This window comes from Pristiophorus japonicus, chromosome 1, assembly GCF_044704955.1.
Source record: "Pristiophorus japonicus isolate sPriJap1 chromosome 1, sPriJap1.hap1, whole genome shotgun sequence".
In the NCBI taxonomy this organism is placed as follows: domain Eukaryota; kingdom Metazoa; phylum Chordata; class Chondrichthyes; family Pristiophoridae; genus Pristiophorus; species Pristiophorus japonicus.
The window spans coordinates 139,298,363-139,319,539 of record NC_091977.1 but is presented as its reverse complement, the minus strand read 5'-3'; the positions used below and the strand labels follow the sequence as shown (position 1 = coordinate 139,319,539).

Below are 21,177 nucleotides of genomic sequence, written 5' to 3'. Positions count from 1 at the left end.
AGTGCCATTTCTCACATAGCCACAGCAGCAGATTTTTCATAAAAAAATGAGGTCCATTTTTAGTGCGTTTTAATTTAGACAGATGGCTTTTATTATGTCGTACCATTCTCATTTTAGGCTTTTTGTGTACTGCATATGGGCTAGAAATTGGTCTTTTGGCGATAGTGGTATTTTTTGTCATTTTTCACCCAAAATACTGCTAATTACGCTGCCATTTTTTTTAAAGGCTTAAAATTGGCAAAAAAAATGCACCCAGCGGTAAAAATCGGCGTTGCACGAGGATTCACGGTGGAAACTGCAGTCCTCGCCAACTTTAGTCCAAGGCCAGTTACTGCTAAAAGGCAAGCCCTGGGAGGGAGAAGGAAACACACAAAAAAGAGGAAAAAAAAACACACAACATTTGCAAGACCCTTAACTAAGTAATCGCTGCAAAAAAAAAATTAAAATAAAAACTTTAACTTACCTTATTTGCATGTCTTCATATGTACTGCCGTTTTTGGGACTGCAACGCAGGCTTTTCTCGGGTGTTTTTTTCACCCAGAACTGCCAATTTAAAGTACCAGTGCTTTTTTTTTCGTCTTGCATGCTGGCGGTCCACTTTTCAGCAGTATTTCAAAACCGCCGCCGCAAGACTTTGGCCAATTTACCTGATCACCTTTTTCCGCCAAAAGCGGTGAAATATTGCTGAAAAAACGTGTACAAGGCTAGCCAATTTCTAACCCTAGATCTTTGCTTTTTATTAAAGATTTATTATTGATGGTCATTAAAAGCATCTGATGAGTGGTAATTTGATTTGCTAACTAAAACTTTACTGCACATTAACTTTTCCAATGCTATATATCACTGGAAACCTTTGAATAAATGTTTTGTATGAAGTTTCTTGCTAAAGAAAAGTCTTCAAAATATAGTGTGGAAAATATGGATATACAAAACACACAAGAACACAAATAGGAGCAGGAATAGGCCATTTGACCCCTCGACCCTGCTCCGCCATTTAATAAGATCATGGCTGATCTGATCATGGTCTCAGTTCCACTTTCCTGCTCCGCTCCCCATAACCCTTTATTCCCTTATCGCTCAAAAAACTCTCTTTCTCCGCCTTACATATATTCAATGACCCAGCCTCCACAGCAGAGAATTCCATAGATTTACAACCCTCTGAGAGAAGAAATTCCTCCTCATCTCAATTTTAAATGAGCAGCCCCTTATTCGAAGACTATGCCCCCTAGTTTTAGTTTCCCCTATGAGTGGAAGTATCCTCTCTGCATCCACCTTGTCGAGACTCCTCATTATCTTGTATGTTTCGATAAAATCACACCTCATTCTTCTGAACGCCAATGTGTATAGGCTCAACCTACTCAACCTATCTTCATAAGCCAACCCCCTCATCTCCAGAATCAACCTCATGAACCTTCTCTGAACAGCCTCCAATGCAAATATATCCTTCCTTAAATACAGAGACCAAAACTGCATGCAGTACTCTAGGTGTGGCCTCACCAATACCCTGTACAGTTGTAGCAGGACTTCTCTGCTTTTATACTCTATCCCCCTTGCAATAAAGGCCAACATTCCATTTGCCTTCCTAATTACTTGCTGTATCTACCCACAGATTTCTCTTTGTACTGAAGCACTTTATAATTTAAATGGAGAAAAATTGCAATCTGCTTTTCTATTTTTTCCCCCAAAGTGGATAACCTCACATTTTTCTACAATATACTCCATCTGCCAAATTTTTGCCCAGTCACTTAGCCTATCTATATCCCTTTGCAGATTTTTTGTGTCCTCACAATTTGCTTTCCCACTCATCTTTGTATCATCAGCAAACTTGGCTACATTACACTCGGTTCTTTCATCCAAGTCATTAATATAGATTGTAAATAGTTGAGGCCCCAGCACCGATCCCTGCGGCACCCCACTAGTCACTGTTTGCCAACCGGAACATGACCTATTTATTCTGACTCTCTTTTCTGTTAGTTAGCTAATCCTCTGTCCATGCTAATATATTGCCCCCAACCCCGTGAACTTTTATCTTGTGCAGTAACCTTTTATGCGGCACCTTATCGAATGTCTTCTGGAAATCCAAATACATCACATCCACAAAGAATTGTAAACAAATAGCTAAAGGTTTATAATTTAAAAAAAAGTTAAATCTTGTGCTCGTTCTTAAAATTCCAATTCTCGAACTAGCATCCTTGTTTAATGGTACATTGCTTTATTGTTCTTAGTGGTATTTGTATATATTATTACACAGAAATCGCAGCACAGAAAAAGACCATTCGACCCAACTGGTCTATAGTGTATTTATGCTTCACAAGAGCCTCCTCCCACCCTACACCATTTAACACTATTATATTCTTATTTATTTCCTGTGGTATTGCTTTGTGTGTCTCTTTTCATGGAATTATATTTGTTGTCTCTTAATTCTTTTTTGTCTATGTCTTCTAATTTTTCTGTATTCCTCTTTGTCCCTCTGTATCTGAGACCTCGTTCTCTTGTCTGCGCCTGTCTGACTCTGTCAAATCTTCCTTCCCTCTGTCTGCTTTCTTTCAGTTATATCTCCTGCACTCTACATTTTGTTTCTCTGTCAGTCTTTATCTGTGCCATTTCTTTGTGTACCAGTCTGTATTCCTAATTCGTGCCGCAGGAGTTGAGCTCAGAGAGGTTGATCAAGTCAGAACTTTGGTGTTTGGTTATGCTTGAGATGAGAGGAGATTGGTTCCAGCAGAGCAAATGTCTTGATGCTTAATAATTTCAGGCAAACATTAAAATCTTTCAATTATTCAGAGTTCAGTGCTAATAGAGAAATATTTTGGGTTTTAGTTTTCTCTATTCTCATTTCAGAGATTGTATTAAAATAAAATTCTGTACCATGACCTAGCTGCATGGAAGAATTAAAGATAATTTAAAGAAATGTAAATGTTCACTATGGTATAGGATTTCATCATCATAGGCAGTCCCTTGGAATCGAGGAAGACTTGCTTCCACTCCTGAATTGAGTTCTTTGGTGACTGAACAGTCTAATACGAGAGCCACAGACTCTGTCACAGGTGGGACAGAAAGTCATTGAGGGAAGGGGTGGGGTGGGACTGGTTTGCCGCACGCTCCTTCTGGTACCTGCGCTTGATTTCTGCATGCTCTCGGCGATGAGACTCGAGGTGCTCAGTGCCCTCTCGGATGCACTTCCTCCACTTGGAGCGGTCTTGGGCCAGGGACTCCCAGGTGTCAGTGGGGATGTCGCACTTATGATTTAGGTATAGGATTTAAATATAAGGGGACACCGGTTTAAAAATTTGGAAGTTAGTAAGAATGGAAATGTTCCATCCAAAGGGTTTTGGGGTTATGGAATAAATTGCTAGTATAAATAGTATACCAGCATGCTAGCAGACTGTACAAGTAACAAAACCACCAATGGCTATAGCGCCTTTCATGACAAAGCTATACTAGGAGGACTTTGAGACACTGGAAAGCTTTTCCAGCAGGGCGACTGGATTGTAGGAGATGTTAGCTAGGTGGGGTCGTTTGATCCTAATTGCATTTTTTTGTTCCTATTCTTGTGCCTAAATTTATTATGTGTAAGTGGATGGCCATTTAGTTTTTGCTGTTGAATTCTGTTTAGACTATTTGTTTAAACTGCAGTGCTCTTAATTTGTTTACACACCTAATATAAAATATTTTAATGACACAAAAAAATTGCAAGGTAAATGAAGTTTAAAAGTTCAACTCTTTTAAATTATGATGGAAAATCTTGCTTCTGCATTTCAATATGTCAGAAGAGTTTGAAATGCAACATTTTTACTGTGTTTGAATTTTGAAGGCATTAGCAGACTCGTGATTCTTCCCAGCATTTTGTTTAAGCTGTGAAACTTCCCCTTTGTTTCTCCATTTGTTACATATGTACTGTACTATAATGTCCTCCTTCCCAACCCTTCTCAAAGATTTTGGCATTTGCTCCAATGTAATTATGTTTGTTACTAAGATTGACAACTCTGCTGAGGTGGGACTGACTATCCATTCTGCTTCTGGTGCTTTCGTTAGTTTAAATTCATTGCAATCACCATCTGTTGATCAATTTGTATTTGTTTGCACAGCTAAACTATAACAGCTCTAAATGCTGTCACTGGGAAATGAGAATACAGAAAAGTAAAACCCTGAATATGTCTCAGCACTGATCTGTGAACAATTGTAAGCTTTTCATGTTTCTTTGAAATTATTAAACATGAAGATATCAATATCCATACAAAAATGTTCAAGGTCAGGATCAGGAACGGTTTCTTTTCTTTAAGGATACTATTTAAGTAATCTATTGAGGGTATGTTACTCTTCAACCAAAGGCATACCCCGCTTTTTCTATTTTTTTTTCCTTTGTAAGTGCTCCACTGGGCAATGTGCCTGCATGGCTGTTAAGGTAGATAGGCAGCTGGCTACCAATAATGTACTTCATTAAGCCTCTAGGAGGTGTGTGGCATCTGTTGAATGGAGTTGTATATATGTGTATGCATGCCTTTCTGGAGGGCAAAAAGAAATGGGCAATAAATGCTGGCCTCGTTGGCGCTGCCCACATCCCATGAACTAATTAAAAAAAAAAGACACGCTGACGCACATAAATGCATATATAAGTACAGCGTCGAGAATCTGGAAGTCTTGGGACCGAGGCCGCTCCGGATTCTGTGTATTTCCGGACTTCGGAACGTCTTTGATGTCTGAATCTGGAAACGCCCGAGCCCAGGTTCGTGTATTTCCGGACTTTGGAATGTCTTTCTGACATCCCGAGTCCGGAAATATCTGGGCCTAGGTAGGTAGGGGAGGGGAGAGGAGATTGTCCCGAGGCGGTGAGAAGGAGTCGGCCCGAGGCAGCGGGGGCGGGTCGGAGGCGGTGGCCCGGGGGCGAGGTCGGCGGTGGCCTAAGGCGGGGGAGAGGTCGGCGGTGGGGATCCGGATTCTGAAACGTTTTCCGTATTCCGGATGACTCTGATACAAACAGTCCCGGATTCCGGAACAGTACGGATTCTGGAACTCCGGATTCTTGACGCTGCACCTGTGTAATATGCACAGCCGCATATATGAACATGGCATATATATATACGCACGTGTGCGCACACGCGTGTCCTAAACTGAGCATTGGTGAGTGAGTGCTGCTTAATAGCACTGTCAACGACACCGTCCATGACTTTGCTGCTGATTGAGAGTAGGCTGATGGGGCGATAATTGGCCGGATTTGATTTTGCTAGAGGCACAGCTAGTTCTGGAGCACAGGTTGTGGAATTGCTTAGCTCTATCTATAACATGCTACTTCTGCTGTTTTAGCATGCATGTAGTCATGTGTTGTAGCTTCACCAGGTTGACACTTCATTTTTAGGCATGCCTGGTGCTGCTCCTGGCATGCTCTTCTATGCTCTTCATTGAACCAGTGTTAGTCCCCTGGTTTGATAGTAATGGTAGAGTGAGGGCTATGCTGGGCCATGAGGGTGCAGATTGTGGTGGCATACAATTCTGCTGCTGCTGATGGCCCACAGTGCCTCATGGATGCTCAGTTTTGAGCTGCTAGATCTGTTCTGAATCTATTCCATTTAGCACGGTGATGGTGCTACACAACATGATGGAGGCTGTCCTCAGTGTGAAGAAGGGACTTAATCTCTAAAAGGACTGTGCGGTGGTCACCTTACCAATACTGTCATGGACCGATGCATCTGTGACAGATAGTGGACGAGATCAAGTAGGTTTTTGTCTCGTGATGGTTCTCTCACCATCTGCGTGTGTGCGTGCATGTGTATATATGTACACAGATTTTGTGTATTTGTGTGAAAGTGTTTGGCTGTGATTTTGCTTACCAAGGCGGGCTCAGTGCGGCTGAAGTCGGTAGCGGAATGCAATTTTCCGTTGATGGGGCTTGTTGAGCCCTGCGAGGTTCCTGGCCAATTAAAAGGAAGCGGGTCTGATGATGTCATTTGATGACGTGTCATCAGCCAGTTTCCTTAAAGGGACCACATCCACATTCATTTTGATAGTTGTGCTTGTCAGTGTTCTGCAGCATTGAGGTGCTGCAAGCACTGACCAGCACTGCACAAAGGTGCATGGCTGCACCCAGGCTCACCCATGACTCCCTCAAGATGCTTGTCGAGGGAGTCACAGGACTGAGTGGTTCTCTTCCCTTCCAATGGGTGGAAGAGACCTCCCAGGAGACCAATGCAAACTGGTTGCATATTGCACAGGAGGACACCAGCAGAAATGTCGTCAGGAGGACCTGGCTGAAGTGGCACAAACCTTTCCGTGATCTCAGTAGATCACAAAATGTTACTGCAAAGCTACACTCATTCTCGTCCTGCTGTACCACTCATCACATCCCCATCACTCTGCCTTCCCTGCCCTTCTGCACATCCTTACTCACACCAACTTACCTTGGGACCCATCCCTCTCTTTCTATCTACATCATCACATTAGCATCTCACTAGCCACCCCTCACACTTGCCCTCATCCTTGTCCAATCATACAACACTCCAGGGTAGGCACTTGGGTGTTTTTGCCAATGGTCATGTAAAGTTTCTGTTGTGTTGCCAAACATTGAAATCTTTATTTTCAACACTTTTCCGCCTTGGACTGATTTGTGTGCACCTTTGGAAGTGGCATAGTGAGTTGCAGTGAATGGTGAGACATAATGGTACCCTGCACAATGGTGGTGATTGTGAAAGGAATGGCTTGGGCATTGCAGGGATGCTTTATGGTGTTGGTGTGGGGTGGTGCCAACCTGGCACATCATGTGGCAGCCAGGGTGTACAGCGTCAAGTGAAGTATATCTGGTCATGGTGAGGCCATCCCTGGCCTCCCGAGCAACAAAGTGGTCGGCGGAGCAGGTTAGTGTTGTTGGTGACACTGGTGTGCCTGGTGATGTTGGTGTTAGGGCTGATCGTGGTGGAATTCTGAGGCCCAAGATGAGATTTATTCAATAGATGGCAGCTGAAGTTGAGACGACGGAAGCGATCCGTCAATGGTGAGAGAGATTGCTTCAAGGAAGTGACACTGGGTAGAGAGTTTACTCCAAACACTTCCAACCTGCGTAAAGCTGAAAAGTGTATTCCAAATACTGAAGGCTCCAGCTTCTAACATTGGAAAGTGAATAGCTGTGAAATGGTAGCTTTTATACCACTTTTGCAGCTGTCACCTATTCAGAGCAATGGAGAGTCATTGAAAATCCGATCTACTTACCTGATGTGATCCCTGAGTGTCGTGAAACTCATCAAAAAACTGGAAAAATGGTAAGTACATACTAAAATGCTGTTTAAGTACCTTTTAACCAGCTCTTAACTATTTCAATTGGCTTGGTGTTGGGTCTGTTTTTTAAAAAAAAAACAGACAGATCTGGCACTTGGGGAAATTGACATGGTGGCGGGTTGACCTGCTGTCAATTTTATACTTTGACAGCGGACCTGCCTCTGAACTTGCCCTCTGAGCACCGGCAAAATTCTGGCCTTTGTGTGAGTGTTTGTATGGGAGTGTTTGTGCGTGTGTGCAAGCATATATGTATGTGAGTCAAATTTACGTTTGCATTGAAGTAACCTCTTGGTGGTGCTGTCGGTCAAGATATTTGCAATTTGTGCACTTTAGAGCATCTATTTTACATGCTAGATAGGATTTGTCATTTGATTTATCCAGAATAGTAGCTGAGGCACGAGATAAGTACAACTGTACTTTCACATTTTCTCAAATCAGCATTAAAAGCAGGAGCATTCCAACATGTAACATATTTTGTGATGAAGTGCCTTGATGAGGTGAACATTTTAAAAGGATGGGGAAGGAGAGCTAACTTGTGTTTGATAGTAAATGACTATTCTTTCAGTGCAGGGCTGGGGTTTTGCTGAGATGATTGTAGAGTCTCGATTAAGGAGATCTTCGAAGTGCTCCTTCCAGTGGGCCCTGACTGCCTCGGTGTCCTTAATGAGTGTCTCTCTGTTCTTGGCCTGCACGAGGTAGAAAAGGCCATCCGTCAGCTCAAGAATAATAAGGCATCAGGAGCAAATGGAATCCCCGCCGAGGCACTAAAGTATGGCGGAGAAACACCATTGGCACGAATGCATGACCTCAGCTCCCTTATCTAGAAGGAAGAGAGCATACCGGGAGATTGCAGAGATGCCGTAATCATAACCATCTTCAAACAAGGGTACAAGTCCGACTGCAGTAACTACAGAGGAATCTTCCTGCTGTCGGCCACTGGGAAAGTCATTGCTAGAATCCTCTTCAACTGTCTTCTCCCTGTGGCTGAAGAGCTCCTCCCAGAGTCACAATGCGGATTCCATCCACTCAGGGGTACAACAAACATGATCTTCACTGCGCGACAACTACAAGATAAAATGCAGAGAACATCACAAAGACCTTTGTCACTGTCAACCGTTGGGGACTATGGAACGTCATCCGCCACTTCGGCTGCCCCCCAAAAGTTTGACATCATCCTCTGCCTGCTCCACGACGACATGCAAACCATGATCCCGACCAACGGATCCACCACAGACCCAATCCACGTCCGGACCAGGGTCAAGCAGGGCTGCGTCATCGCGCCAACGCCCTTCTCGATCTTCCTCGCTGCAATGCTCCATCTCATTCTCAACAAGCTCCCCCGCTATAGAACCAATGGGAACCTGTTCAAACTTCGTCGCCTCCAGGCTAGATCCAAGGTCGTCCATCCTCTGTCATCGAACTACAGTACGCGAACGACGCTTGCGTCTGCGTGCATTCAGAGGCCGAACTCAAGCCGTCATCAACATCTTCACCGAGGTATACGAAAGCATAGGCCTTACACTAAACATCCGCAAGACAAAGGTCCTCCGCCAACCTGACCCCGTGCCTCAGAATCCACGGCGCAGCCTTGGGCAACGTGGACCATTTTCTATACCTCGGGAGCCGACTATCAGCAAGGGCAGACATTAATGACGAGGTCCAATACCGTTTCCAGTGTGCCAGCGCAGCCTTCGGTTGCCTGAGGAAGAGAGTGTTTGAAGACCAAGACCTCAAATCTGGAACCAAACTTATGGTCTACAGGGCAGTAGTGATACCTGCCCTTCTATATGGCCGAGACGTGAACCATATACAGTAGACCCCTCAAAGCGCTGGAGAAGTACCACCAGCGCTGCCTCCGCAAGATCCTGCAAATCCACTGGGAGGACAGGCAAACCAATGTCCGTGTTCTCAGGCCAACTTCCTCAGCATCGCAGCACTGACCACATTCGACCAGCTCTGTTGGGCGGGCCACATTATCCGCATGCCCGACACAAGACTCCCGAAGCAAGTGCTCTTGTCGGAACACTGACACGGCAAGTGAGCCCCAGGTGGGCAGAGGAAACATTCCAAGGACACCCTCAAAGCCTCCTTGATAAAGTGCAACATCCCCACCGGCACCTGGGAATCTCTGGCCCAAGACCTCCCTAAATGGAGGAAGAGCATCCGGGAAGGCGCTGAGCACCTCTAGTCTTGTCAAGCATATGCAGAAACCAAATGCAGACAGCGAAAGAAGCGTGTGGAAAACCAGACTACCCACCCACCCTTTCCTTCAAACACTGTCTGTCCTACCTGTGACAGAAACTGTAATTCCCGTATCGGACTGTACGGTCACCTTTAGAGTGGAAGCAAGTCTTCCTCGATTACGAGAGACTGCCTATGCTGCTGCTGATGATCATCATCATCACTGTTTCAGTATTTGGCATGTTATTAATCACTTGCTAGAATGTGTGATCACTAACAGGAATTTACAAAGACCAGAAAAGCATCTGCGTTGGAGAGCAGTTTGGAATTGGATGCTGAAGACAGAAAATGTGAGAGAAAGTTAGATTTTTGTAGAATAAAAGCTATTTTACCATTTGTTATAAAAGAAATTACATAATCTAAGACTGTTAATCCAGCTATTTTTTGATAAACACATATCTATATGTAGAATAGGGTTGATATGTTACCTTATTTTCCGCATGTAATATATTTGCAGTACATACGAACTTTTGGTCCAGTATTGGGGCAATCCAAATCTACAGGAAGGGATAAGACATTTTTTTATTACACACTAACAAGTAAAGTGCGAAGACCATTTAAAAATCAGTTACAGTTCACATCTTAGGAATTTGAGTTATTTGAGGTCCAGACCCTGTCTGAGCAATCTGTTAGTTTTTTATACGTGCAGTAGCTGCTTTTAAAAAAAAAAAAAAATCTGGTTTTATATGCTTCATGTTTTCCCAATACTAGGACCTCTGTTTTTAAAATAAAGATTTTAAAATAACTATCTTATCGCATCTTTGTTATGGCACTACTGGGGACTGTATATTTTAATTCAAGGAAGTATAACATTTTGGGCAAAAAATCTTGCCAGAAAGTGAAGTTGGAAATAATTTTTTAATAGAAGAGGCACTGTTGCACAGTATCTTTGGCTTTCAAGATCAGACATTCAGAATTGAAAAAGTTGATATGCCTGTCAAGATTACAGTGCTACCAAATGAGGATAGTATTTTCTCTCTTCCACAACTCTTCTTTCCCACGCTCCACCAGTGTACTTCCCGGACTACAATATTGTATTGTAACAATTTTTGAAATTCAATTTTTGCAGTTTTCTTGATACCTGTTCATGGAATAGAAATATATATATGTTTTTGGTGCTCAACATGGTTTGATCACAGGATTTGGGTAATTAAACTTTGGATAAGCAGTGGCACTGAATTTAAGCCACTTTCAGTATAGTTGACTGCATGATTTCCCTTTTCTATTTAAATAGTGGGCCGGACCAGGTACTGATGATTTTGCTCAGAGGGCTACTGTAAAGTCCAGAAATCCTGAAAAGAAATGTAATACTTGGGTGTTTTTAGTAACTGTAGATAATTAACTTCATTACTGTAGATAATTAACTATTCATTAGGACGATCCATTACCTGATGAAACTTTTCTTTTGAAGTGATACTGAATTTCTTTTAAGGTTTATGTAGAATGTTACCTTTTGTTCATTCAGTGCTTTTTCCATAAAAGAATGTTAATCAGAAGTGCATTTCAGTCTCACATATCCAGAGAACCTACTTATCTGTATTGCTTCGGATATGATCATTGTCAGAACTGCAAAACCTGTTACCACTGCCTGACACAGGCAGTCTGCCAACCATGTCACCTTATCATGAGCAGCTTGTAAACCAGCAGGCATCTTGTCAGCTCTTTGCAGACTCCTTACCCACAAGCAGCCAGGCATCTTGCCAGTCATAAACAAGTTTCCTATCAGTAATACGCAGACGTTTTGACAACTGATTTTCTTGGATATCATGCTTAATACTAATTTATCTTTAAAGATTCACCAAAAAAATGTTCACTGTCAAGAATTGGCCTATGATCTGGCATGAATTTTCTTGGCGAACCACAGTTTGAGATAGAATGGGAAGTGTGGCAGCTGCCAAGAAGAATGGGTGAAAAAACACAAGATTATCAGTGGATTGATGCTTATCTATGGTTGGCAAGATGCATTAATAACTTTGCTGCAGATTAGCATATGTCTACGTAGTGGTTAATAAGCTTTTTGTAATTAAATAACTCATTTGTCCTGCAGTATTGATGATGTCTCAGTACACGTATGATGCAATGTTTAGAGTAAGAAAGCAAGCAAGAACTTGCGTTTATATCCTGTCTCTATGACATTCCAAAGAATTTTTTATCCAATTAATTACTAAGTGTAGTCTCTCTTATGTAAGCAAATGCGACATCCAATTTGTATTCAACTTGATCCCAAAAACAACAAATGAGATGAATGACCACTTTGATGCTGTTGGTGGGGGAAATGTTGGGAAGGATACCAGAGATCCTGCTACTCTTTGACTACTGTTATGAGTTCATTTATGTCCGTCTGAATCACCGGAACAGGCAGATGAGACCTTGGTTTAACAGCACTTCTTCAATACTACACTGAAATGTCAGCCGAGATTATGTGCTGATGCCCTGGAGTGGGGCTTGCAGCTACAGTCTGAGTGCTGCCAACTAAGCCAAGTTGATCGTATAATTAAAGGGAGGGGGGTTGGAACTGAGATTTTTTTTTGTAAGGAATGATAATGGGAATAATTTATGCAAACTTAACATGAGCCAAATCTGTTTAATTTTGAGCATTGATGTTTTCAGGCAACTTTCTTCACAAAACTCGGTTAAAACTCAATTCAGTTAAAACACGTTGATATGAGGTGTTCAATGTAAAACACATAGCATTATTTAAATCCTCAGATCAACACTACATATGAAGGCTCAGCTTATTTAGAATATCAATGTAATAATTTTTTATATCTGGAAGCTTTTTTTAAAAGAGTGCAAATGCTTGTTCAAATACTACTGAGAAATGTCTAGAAATGAAAACGTATATCTGAGTAATCTTTTAGAATTTTGAAAAAGTTGAACAGAAGTTCAAATAATGTTTACTGCTTCAATGCAAATGTGAGTCTTGGAAACATTTGCATCATACCTGTTTTGAGTCAACAACTTTATAATTATGCTGCTTATTCTTTTTGTTAGTGCGTTGGGAACGAACATTGGGTGCTATTGTAAGACAAAAGAATCAACAAATGACACCTGAAGCAGTGCGTAACAACTGGGAACGAATCTGTGACTTTGATAATGCTACCAAACCCCAAAGCACCAAAGGTAATTTTTGTTGGAGATTTTGTCAAAGTTTGGAGTTTGTGAATTATGAAAGTGTCCAGAATCTGCCTGGAGCACAGTTCTGAAATGGCCCACTATCCAGGATCTGGATAAAATAAGCACTAATATACCTTGATACTGTTAAGTGAAAAGGCAAGCCCCAACATTAACTGTTGTAACCAATTGTGGATTTGAAAGAGGGGGAACTTGGTGACATTTGCTGATTTTTGGAGGTCATGGACCATTGATAGAATCATAGAATCTTACAGCACAGAAGGAGGCTATTCCGCTCATTTTGCATGTGGGGTTTGTGACCCGGTTAGTGCTTGGGTGGGTTGCAAAAATGATATTTTTTTGGCGTGAAATGAGACGCACAACATTTTGCGCCCGGACGAAACTTTCGGCAGTGGTTTTGTGGTGGCACTAAAATTTAGCGCTCGCCCGATGTTTTCACCGTTTGGATGACGTCAATTGGCATGCAACGCTGCGCTATCGCTCTGGGCAGAACTTTCAAGCATATTGCCCGAGTTAGTGTCCGCCCGGGAACCTGCCAGCAAAAAGCGGTTAGACCCAGGGCGCACCGGCGCAAACGGAGCAGATGTTGAGTGCATAAAAGGATTGGGAGAAAAAGGCTGCATTTTTCATAGTGAAGTTTTATGTGAGTTTATAGTTCGTTTTGAAGGACATTTTAAAAGATGGGGGCTATACTATGTCAGCCATTATTCCTGGCTGCTATATTTATATGGCGTCAAGCTGCAAGAAGGCTTAATGATCATTTTGAACGTAGACGTGTGGGGAGGAGGTCTTGCCCCCCCCATGAGTTTACAGGGAACAGCGCTCATACCTGCAGCTCTCTGAGGCTCAGTGCGTTAGAAGGCTGTGCTTCCGAAAGGAGGTGGTCAGAAATATGCCAGCTCATAAAGGCAGACCTACAGCCTACCAGCGGCAACAGGACTGCATTGCCCTTCAAGGTGAAGGTGACTGTGGTACTTGCCTTCCACACCTCCGGCTCCTTTCAGGCGTCAGCAGGGGATATATGCTCGATCTCACAGCACGCTACACATTGCTGCATTCGCCAGGTGACTACTGCACTGTATGCACGCAGGATGGACTTCATAAACTTCCCAATGACCAAGGAGACCCAGAATGAGAGGGCTGTAGGTTTTGGACGATTTGCTGGCTTCCCCAAGGTTCAGGGTGCCATTGACTGTATGCACATCACGCTGTGAGCACCTTTACAGAATCCAGAGGTTTACCAAAGGGGATTCCACTCTTTGAACGTACAGATCGTCTGCGACCATACTCAGCGCATCATGGCAGTCAGTGCCCAATATCCATGATGCTTTCATCTTGCGTGAGAGCACTGTGTCTGAGGCCTGCTCCAGCGTCCATCACAAAGCCAGTACTGGATGTTGGGGGACAAAGGTTACAGCCCCGCCACGTGGTTCATGACCGCCCCCCCCCCTCTGGAATCCTCAGACAGAAGCCGAGCATCACTATAATTAGAGCTATGCAGCCACACGCAACATCGTTGAACAGACAATTGGAGTGCTCAAGCAGCACTTCCGATGCCTGGACCACTCTGGAGGCTCCCTGCAATACTATCCTGAGCAGGTCGCTGAGTTCATTGTGGTGTGCTGCATGCTACACAACTTCGCCATCATGAGGGGACAGGATTTGCTAATGGGGACTGCAGGACCACCTCAAGAGAGAGGGGCGGGGGTGGGGGGCGGTGGTGGAAGAGGAGGCAGACAGGGGAGGCCTCGCGGCGCTTCTGCCGTTGCAAAAGCCTTGCGTCAGCAGCTCATAATTCAACACTTTGCTTGAAGAGTGAACGGCAAGTTTGACCGATGCCAGGCCATTCTATCCCACCTTGTTGACTATTCCTCCTCTTCTGCAAATGAGACACTACACAGGAATGGTTAAGGTGAACAAAATAATTTATTAAACATTGTAAACTTTTTGAACTTTCTAAACGTAATTCTGAAACTTTAGTAAAATTTATTAAACATTCTGAACTTTTATAACTATGAACAGACTTGGGAAACTTTGAAAGCTTTAATAAAATAACAGCAAAACAACAAACCTCTGCCCCAACCGTCTTCTACCACCGGCTCTTTCTCTCTTTTCTCCCCCCCCACCCCCGGCCTCATACTCCTACCAAGAGTTTGTGCAGCAAGACAGCCAGAGTCCTGCTGAATTGAGGGGAGAGACATTGGAGACACTGTCTGGCGACGCACTGAATTAACTCGTGGCATGGAAGGCACAGCTTCTGGCTGGCGAGCCTCTTGATCGGCGTCTTTCTGGGTGTCACACTGGGGACTCCAGTATGACTGGTGGAGGCCACCAGCCTCGTGGGCATAGTCTGCGACCCTACCTCTGTTATGGTCGCAGTGAGTTTGTCGATGGTCGCGGGAATCCTTCCCAGGATATTAAGGAGCTGACTGATGAGCTGGATGCTCTCCCTGGACAGTTCCACCATGTCCAGTTCTGTGTCTGACTGTCAGCAAACTGACTTTTCTGACTCTCCCTCTGGAGAGATGGCATACGGGATTCGACACATGAACTGCGTAGCTGCACGCCACTAGTCCCAGGAGCCTCGGAGATGTCAAAGCCCGTGAATGTAAGTTAATCCTCAGACGACGTGTTTGCCGGTTGCAAAAGAGGTGTCAAGTGCATCTGCCCCACCTCGAGTAGGCTGCTCCATCAGCTCCTCTTCCCCAAATTCCTCCTCCCCCACATGACAGCCTGAGGTGGATGTTTGCTGTGAGGGATTTGGCACCTGTAACTGGTCATCTGGAAGTAGAAAGCAACAGACGAATGGTTAGCAGCAGGGGAGGCGGCAGGTTGACATGAGGAAGGTCACATAGCACACACTCATTTGGAGGACTGCTGTTACTCCATTATATGTAGTCCAGAGACACTACATGACATTGCCCCAACCTTGTGTGTAATAATTATAATCGTTCAACCATTGGTCTAGACTCTTAAGCTCTGGAATTCCCTGCCGAAACCTAACCTCTCTTTCCTTCTTTAAGACGCTCCTTAAAACCTATCTCTTTGACCAAGCTTTTAGTCACCTGCCCCAATTTCTCCTTATGTGGCCTTTTGTCTCATAATACTCCTGTGAAGCGCCTTATGTCATTTCACTAAGTTAAAGGCGCTTTATAAATACAAGTTATTGTTGGTTAAAAAAACATATGGGGTCCTGGGCATAAATAGAGGCATAGAGTACAAAAGCAAGGCAGTTATGATGAACCTTTATAAAACATTGGTTCGGCCTCAACTGGAGTATCGTGTCCAATTCTGGGCACTGCACTTTAGGAAGGATGTGAAGGCCTAAGAGAGGGTGCAGAAAAGATTTACAAGAATGGTTCCAGGGATGAGGGACTTCAGTTACGTGGATAGACTGGAGAGACTGAGGTTGTTCTCCTTAGAGCAGAGAAGGTTGAGAGGAGATTTGATGGAGGTGTTCAAAATCATGAGGGGTCTGCACAGAGTAGAGAGAAACTGTTTCCATTGGCAGAAGGGTCGAGAACCACAGATTTAAGATGATTGGCAGGGAACCAAAGGCAATACGAGGAAAGACTTTGTTACGCAGCGAGTGGTTAGGGTCTGCCTGAAAGGGTGGTGGAGGCAGATTCAGTTGTGGCTTTCAAAAGGGAGTTGGATAAGCACCGGAAGGAAAATAAATTGCAGGGCTACGGGGAGAGGGCGGGGTGTGGGACTTGCTGAAGTTCTCTTTTAGAGAGCCGGCATAGGCTCGACGGGCCAAATGGCATCCTTCTGTGCTGTAATCATTCTATGATTCTATTCTATTCTATAATGCCTCTGCTATCTCTTCTCTTGGTTCCGCCCCCGAATCCACCATCGTGGAGAGGCTGGGGAGCAGCCAAATTCGGCCTGAAGACTTTTGCCGCCCTTTTTGTTCGAGAAAAGCATCTGAGTGCGCCAGAAATCTGTACTGGCCAAATTTGGGCCCTATAGACTAATAAATAAGGTCAGAGAATGCAGAATCGGGACAAGTAGCAGAATGGATAGTTAGCTGGCTTCAAGACAGAAAGTAGAGAGTAGGGGTAATGGGTAGCTATTCAGTGACAGAGGGTGGAAAGTAAGGTCACACAAGGATCAGTGCTGGGACCACTGTTGTTCACAATTTATATTAACGTTTTAGACTTAAAATCAAAAACACAATTTCTAAATTTGGGGATGACACCAAAAAGTGGCTGCAGAGATGGTGGATGCATTGGTGGATTCTGGAGAGGTCCCACGGATTGGAAAACTGCAAATATAACACCTATATTCAAGAAAGGAGACAGACAGAAAGCAGGAAACTATAGACCAGTTAGCCTAACATCTGTCATTGGGAAAATGCTGGAGTCCATTATTAAGGAAGTAGTAGCAGGACATTTAGAAAATCATAATACAATCCAGCAGGGTCAACATGGTTTTATGAAAGGGAAATCATGTTTGACAAATTTGCTGAACAATTTTGAGGATGTAACGAGCAGGGTGTATAGAAACATAGAAAATAGGTGCAGGAGTCGGCCATTCGGCCCTTCGAGCCTGCACCACCAATCAATAAGATCATGGCTGATTATTCACCTCAATGCCCCTTTCCTGCTTTCTCTCCATACCCCTTGATCCCTTTAGCCGTAAGGGCCATATCTAATTCCCTCTTAAATGTATCTAACGAACTGGCCTCAACAACTTTCTGCGGTAGAGAATTCCACAGGTTAACAACTCTCTGAGTGAAGAAGTTTCTCCTCATCTCGGTCCTAAATGGCTTAACCCTTATCCTTAGACTGTGACCCCTGGTTCTGGACTTCCCCAGTATTGGGAACATTCTTCCTGCCTCTAACCTGTCCAATCCCATCAGAATTTTATATGTTTCTATGAGATCCCCTCTCATTATTCTAAACTCCAGTGAATACAGGCCCAGTTTATCCAGTTTCTCCTCATATGTCAGTCCTGCCATACTGGGAATCAGTCTGGTGAGCCTTCGTTGCACTCCTGCAATGGCAAGAACGTCCTTCCTCAGATTAGGAGACCAAAACTGAACACCATATTCCAGGTGAGGCCTTACCAAGGCCCTGTACAACTGCAGTAAGACCTCCCCGCTCCTATACTCAAATCTGCTAGCTATGAAGGACAACATGCCATTTGCCGCCTTCATTGCCTGCTGTACCTGCATGCCAACTTTCAATGACTGATGTACCATGACACCCAGGTCTCGTTGCACCTCCCCTTTTCCTAATTTGTCGCCATTCAGATAATCTGCCTTCGTGTTTTTGCCACCAAAGTGGATAACCTCACATTTATCCACATTATACTGCATCTGCCATGCATTTGCCCACTCACCTAACCTGCCCAAGTCATCCTGCAGCCTCTTAGCATCCTCCTCACAGCTCACAGCACCACCCAGCTTAGTGTCATCTGCAAACTTGGAGATATTACACTCAATTCCTTCATCTAAATCATTGATATATATTGTAAATAGCTGGGGTCCCAGCACTGAACCCTGCGGCACCCCACTAGTCACTGCCTGCCATTCTGAAAAGGACCCGTTTATCCCAACTCTCTGCTTCCTGTCTGCCAACCAGTTCTCTATCCACGCCAATACATTATTCCCAATATCATATGCATTAATTTTGCACACTAATCTCTTGTGTGGGACCTTGTCAAAAGCCTTTTGAAAGTCCAAATACACCACATCCACTGGTTCTCCCTTGTCCACTCTACTAGTTACATCCTCAGAAAATTCTAGAAGATTTATCAAGCATGATTTCCCTTTCATAAATCCATGCTGACTTTGACCGATCCTGTCATTGCTTTCCAAATGTGCTGCTATTTCATCTTTAATAATTGATTCCAACATTTTCCCTGCTACTGATGTCAGGCTAACCAGTCTATAATTCCCTGTTTTCTATCCCTCCTTTTTTTTTTTTAAAAGTGGTGTTACATTAGCTACCCTCCAGTCCATAGGAACTGATCCAGAGTCGATAAACTGTTGGAAAATGATCACCAATGCATCCACTATTTCTAGGGGCACTTCCTTAAGTACTCTGGGATGCAGACTATCAGGCTCTGGGGATCTATCGGCCTTCAATCCCATCAATTTCCCTAACACAATTTCCTGACTAATAAGGATTTCCTTCAGTTCCTCCTTCTCACTAGACCCTTGGTCCCCTAGTACTTCCGGAAGGTTATTTATGTCTTCCTTCGTGTAGACAGAACCAAAGTATTTGTTCAATTGGTCTGTCATTTCTTTGTTCCCCATTATAAATTCACCTGATTCTGACTGCAAGGGGACCTATGTTTGTCTTCACTAATCTTGTTCTCTTCACATATCTATAGAAGCTTTTGCAGTCAGTTTTTATGTTCCCAGCAAGCTTCCTCTCATACTCTATTTTCCTCCTCCTAATTAAACCCTTTGCCCTCTGCTGAATTCTAAATTTCTCCCAGTCCTCAGGTTTGCTGCTTTTTCTGGCCAATTTATATGCCTCATCCATGAAACACAAAAAGTTAGCATACATGTATAAAGGGGAACCAATAGATGTCGTGTGTTTGGATTTCCAGAAGGCATTCGATAAGGTGCCACATAAAAGGTTACTGCACAAGATAAAAGTTCACCGGGTTGGGTGTAATATATTAGTGTGGATAGAGGATTGGCTAAGTAACAGAAAACAAAGTTGGGATAAATGGGACATTTTCAGGTTGGCAAACTAACTAGTGGGATGCCACAGGGATCAATGCTGGAGCCTCAACTATTTTAATGACTTGGATGAAGAGACTGAATGCACTGTAGCCAAATTTGCTGATAGAAAGATAGGTGGGAAACAATTGTGAGGAGGACACACAGAATCTGCAAAGGGATATAGATAGGTTAAGTGAGTGAGCAAAAAATTGGCAGATGGAGTATAATGTGCGAAAATGTGAGGTTATCCACTTTGGTAGGAAGAATAAAAAAGCAAATTATTATTTAAATGGAGAGAGACTACAAAATGCTGCAGTACTGAGGGATCTGGGGGCCCTTGTACATGAAACACAAAAAGTTAGCATACAGGTACAGCAAGTAATTAGGAAGGCAAATGGAATGTTAGCCTTTATTGCAAGGGAGTATAAAAGTAGGGAAGTCTTGCTACAACTATACAGCGCATTGGTGAGACCACACCTGGAGTACTGTGTACAGTTTTGGTCTCCTTATTTAAGGAGGGATGTACTTGCACTGGAGGCAGTTCAGAGAAGGCTCTCGAGGTTGATTCCTGAGATGTAGGGGTTGTCTTATGAAGAAAGGTTAAGCAGGTTGGGCCTATGTTCATTGGAGTTTAGAAGAATGAGAGGTGATCTTATTAAAACATGCAAGATTCTGAGGGGGCTTGATAGGTTAGATGCTGAGAGTATGTTTCCCCTCGTGAGGAATCTAGAACGAGGTGGCATGGTTTCAGATTAAGGTGTCGCCCATTTAAAATGGAGATGAGGAAGAATTTCTTCCCTGATGGTAGTGAATCTTTGGAATTCTCCACCCCAGAGAGCTGTGGAGGCTGCATCATTGAATATATTTAAGGTGGAGATCGACAGATTTTTGAATGATAGGGGAGTCGAGAGTTATGGGGAGCGGGCAGGATAGTGTTGAGGCCAAGATCAGATCAGCCATGATCTTATTGAATGGCGGAGCAGTCTCGAGGGGCCAGTCGCCTTCTCCTATTTCTTGTGTTCAAATTGAGGGGTAATCAATACTGAAGAGGACTGCAACAAATTAAAAGCAGACATTAATAAACTTGCAGAATGGGCATATAGTTGACAAATGAATTTTAACACAGATAAATGTGAGGCATTACATTTTCTTAAGAAAAATAAGGAAGTCACATATTACATATAAAATAAGAATCTAAATGGGGTAGAAGAGCAAAGGGATCTCCAAGTACAAATACACAAATCACTAAAAGTAACAATGCAGGTTAATAAGGCTATGAAAAAGCAAACCAAGCAATCTGTTTTGTTTCTGGAGGGATAGACTTGAAAAGTAGAGAAGTTATTCTAAACTTCTATCGAACCTTGGTTTAAACTGCACTTGGAGAACTGTGTACAATTCTGGTCGCCATAGTATAAAAAGGATACATAAGCACTGGAGAGGGTGCAAAACAAGGATGATGCCAGAAACGCGAAGTTATAACTCACGAATGGATGAATTAGCTAGGTCTCTCTTTTCTTGAAAAGAGAAGGCTGAGGGGTGACCTAATAGAGGTCTTTAAAATTATGAAAGGTTTTGATAGCGTAGATAGAGAGAGAAAGTGATTCCACTTGTGGGAAAGAGCAAAACTAGAGGCCATCAATATAAGATAGTCAACAATAAATCAAATAGGGAATTCAGAAGAAACTTATTTACCCAGAGAGTGGTGAGAATGTGGAACCTGCTACCACAGGGAGTGGTTGAAGCGAGTAGTGTAGATGCATTTAAGGGGAGCTAGATAAACATGAGGGAGAAGGGAATAGAGGGTTATGCTGAAGTTAGATGAGAAAAGATGGGAGGAGGCTCGAGTGGAGCAT

The 21,177-nt window shown here is 43.4% G+C and overlaps 1 protein-coding gene across 1 annotated transcript in view; it reads left to right on the top strand.

The window, feature by feature from the left end:
* hsd17b4 (hydroxysteroid (17-beta) dehydrogenase 4) overlaps positions 1-21,177 on the top strand; it is a 226,239-nt gene that overhangs the window by 54,715 nt on the left and 150,347 nt on the right. The window contains exon 11 of the mRNA XM_070883392.1: positions 12,502-12,630. Within this exon, the coding sequence (XP_070739493.1) occupies positions 12,502-12,630 (129 nt within the window). The remainder of the gene's footprint in view (positions 1-12,501; positions 12,631-21,177) is intronic.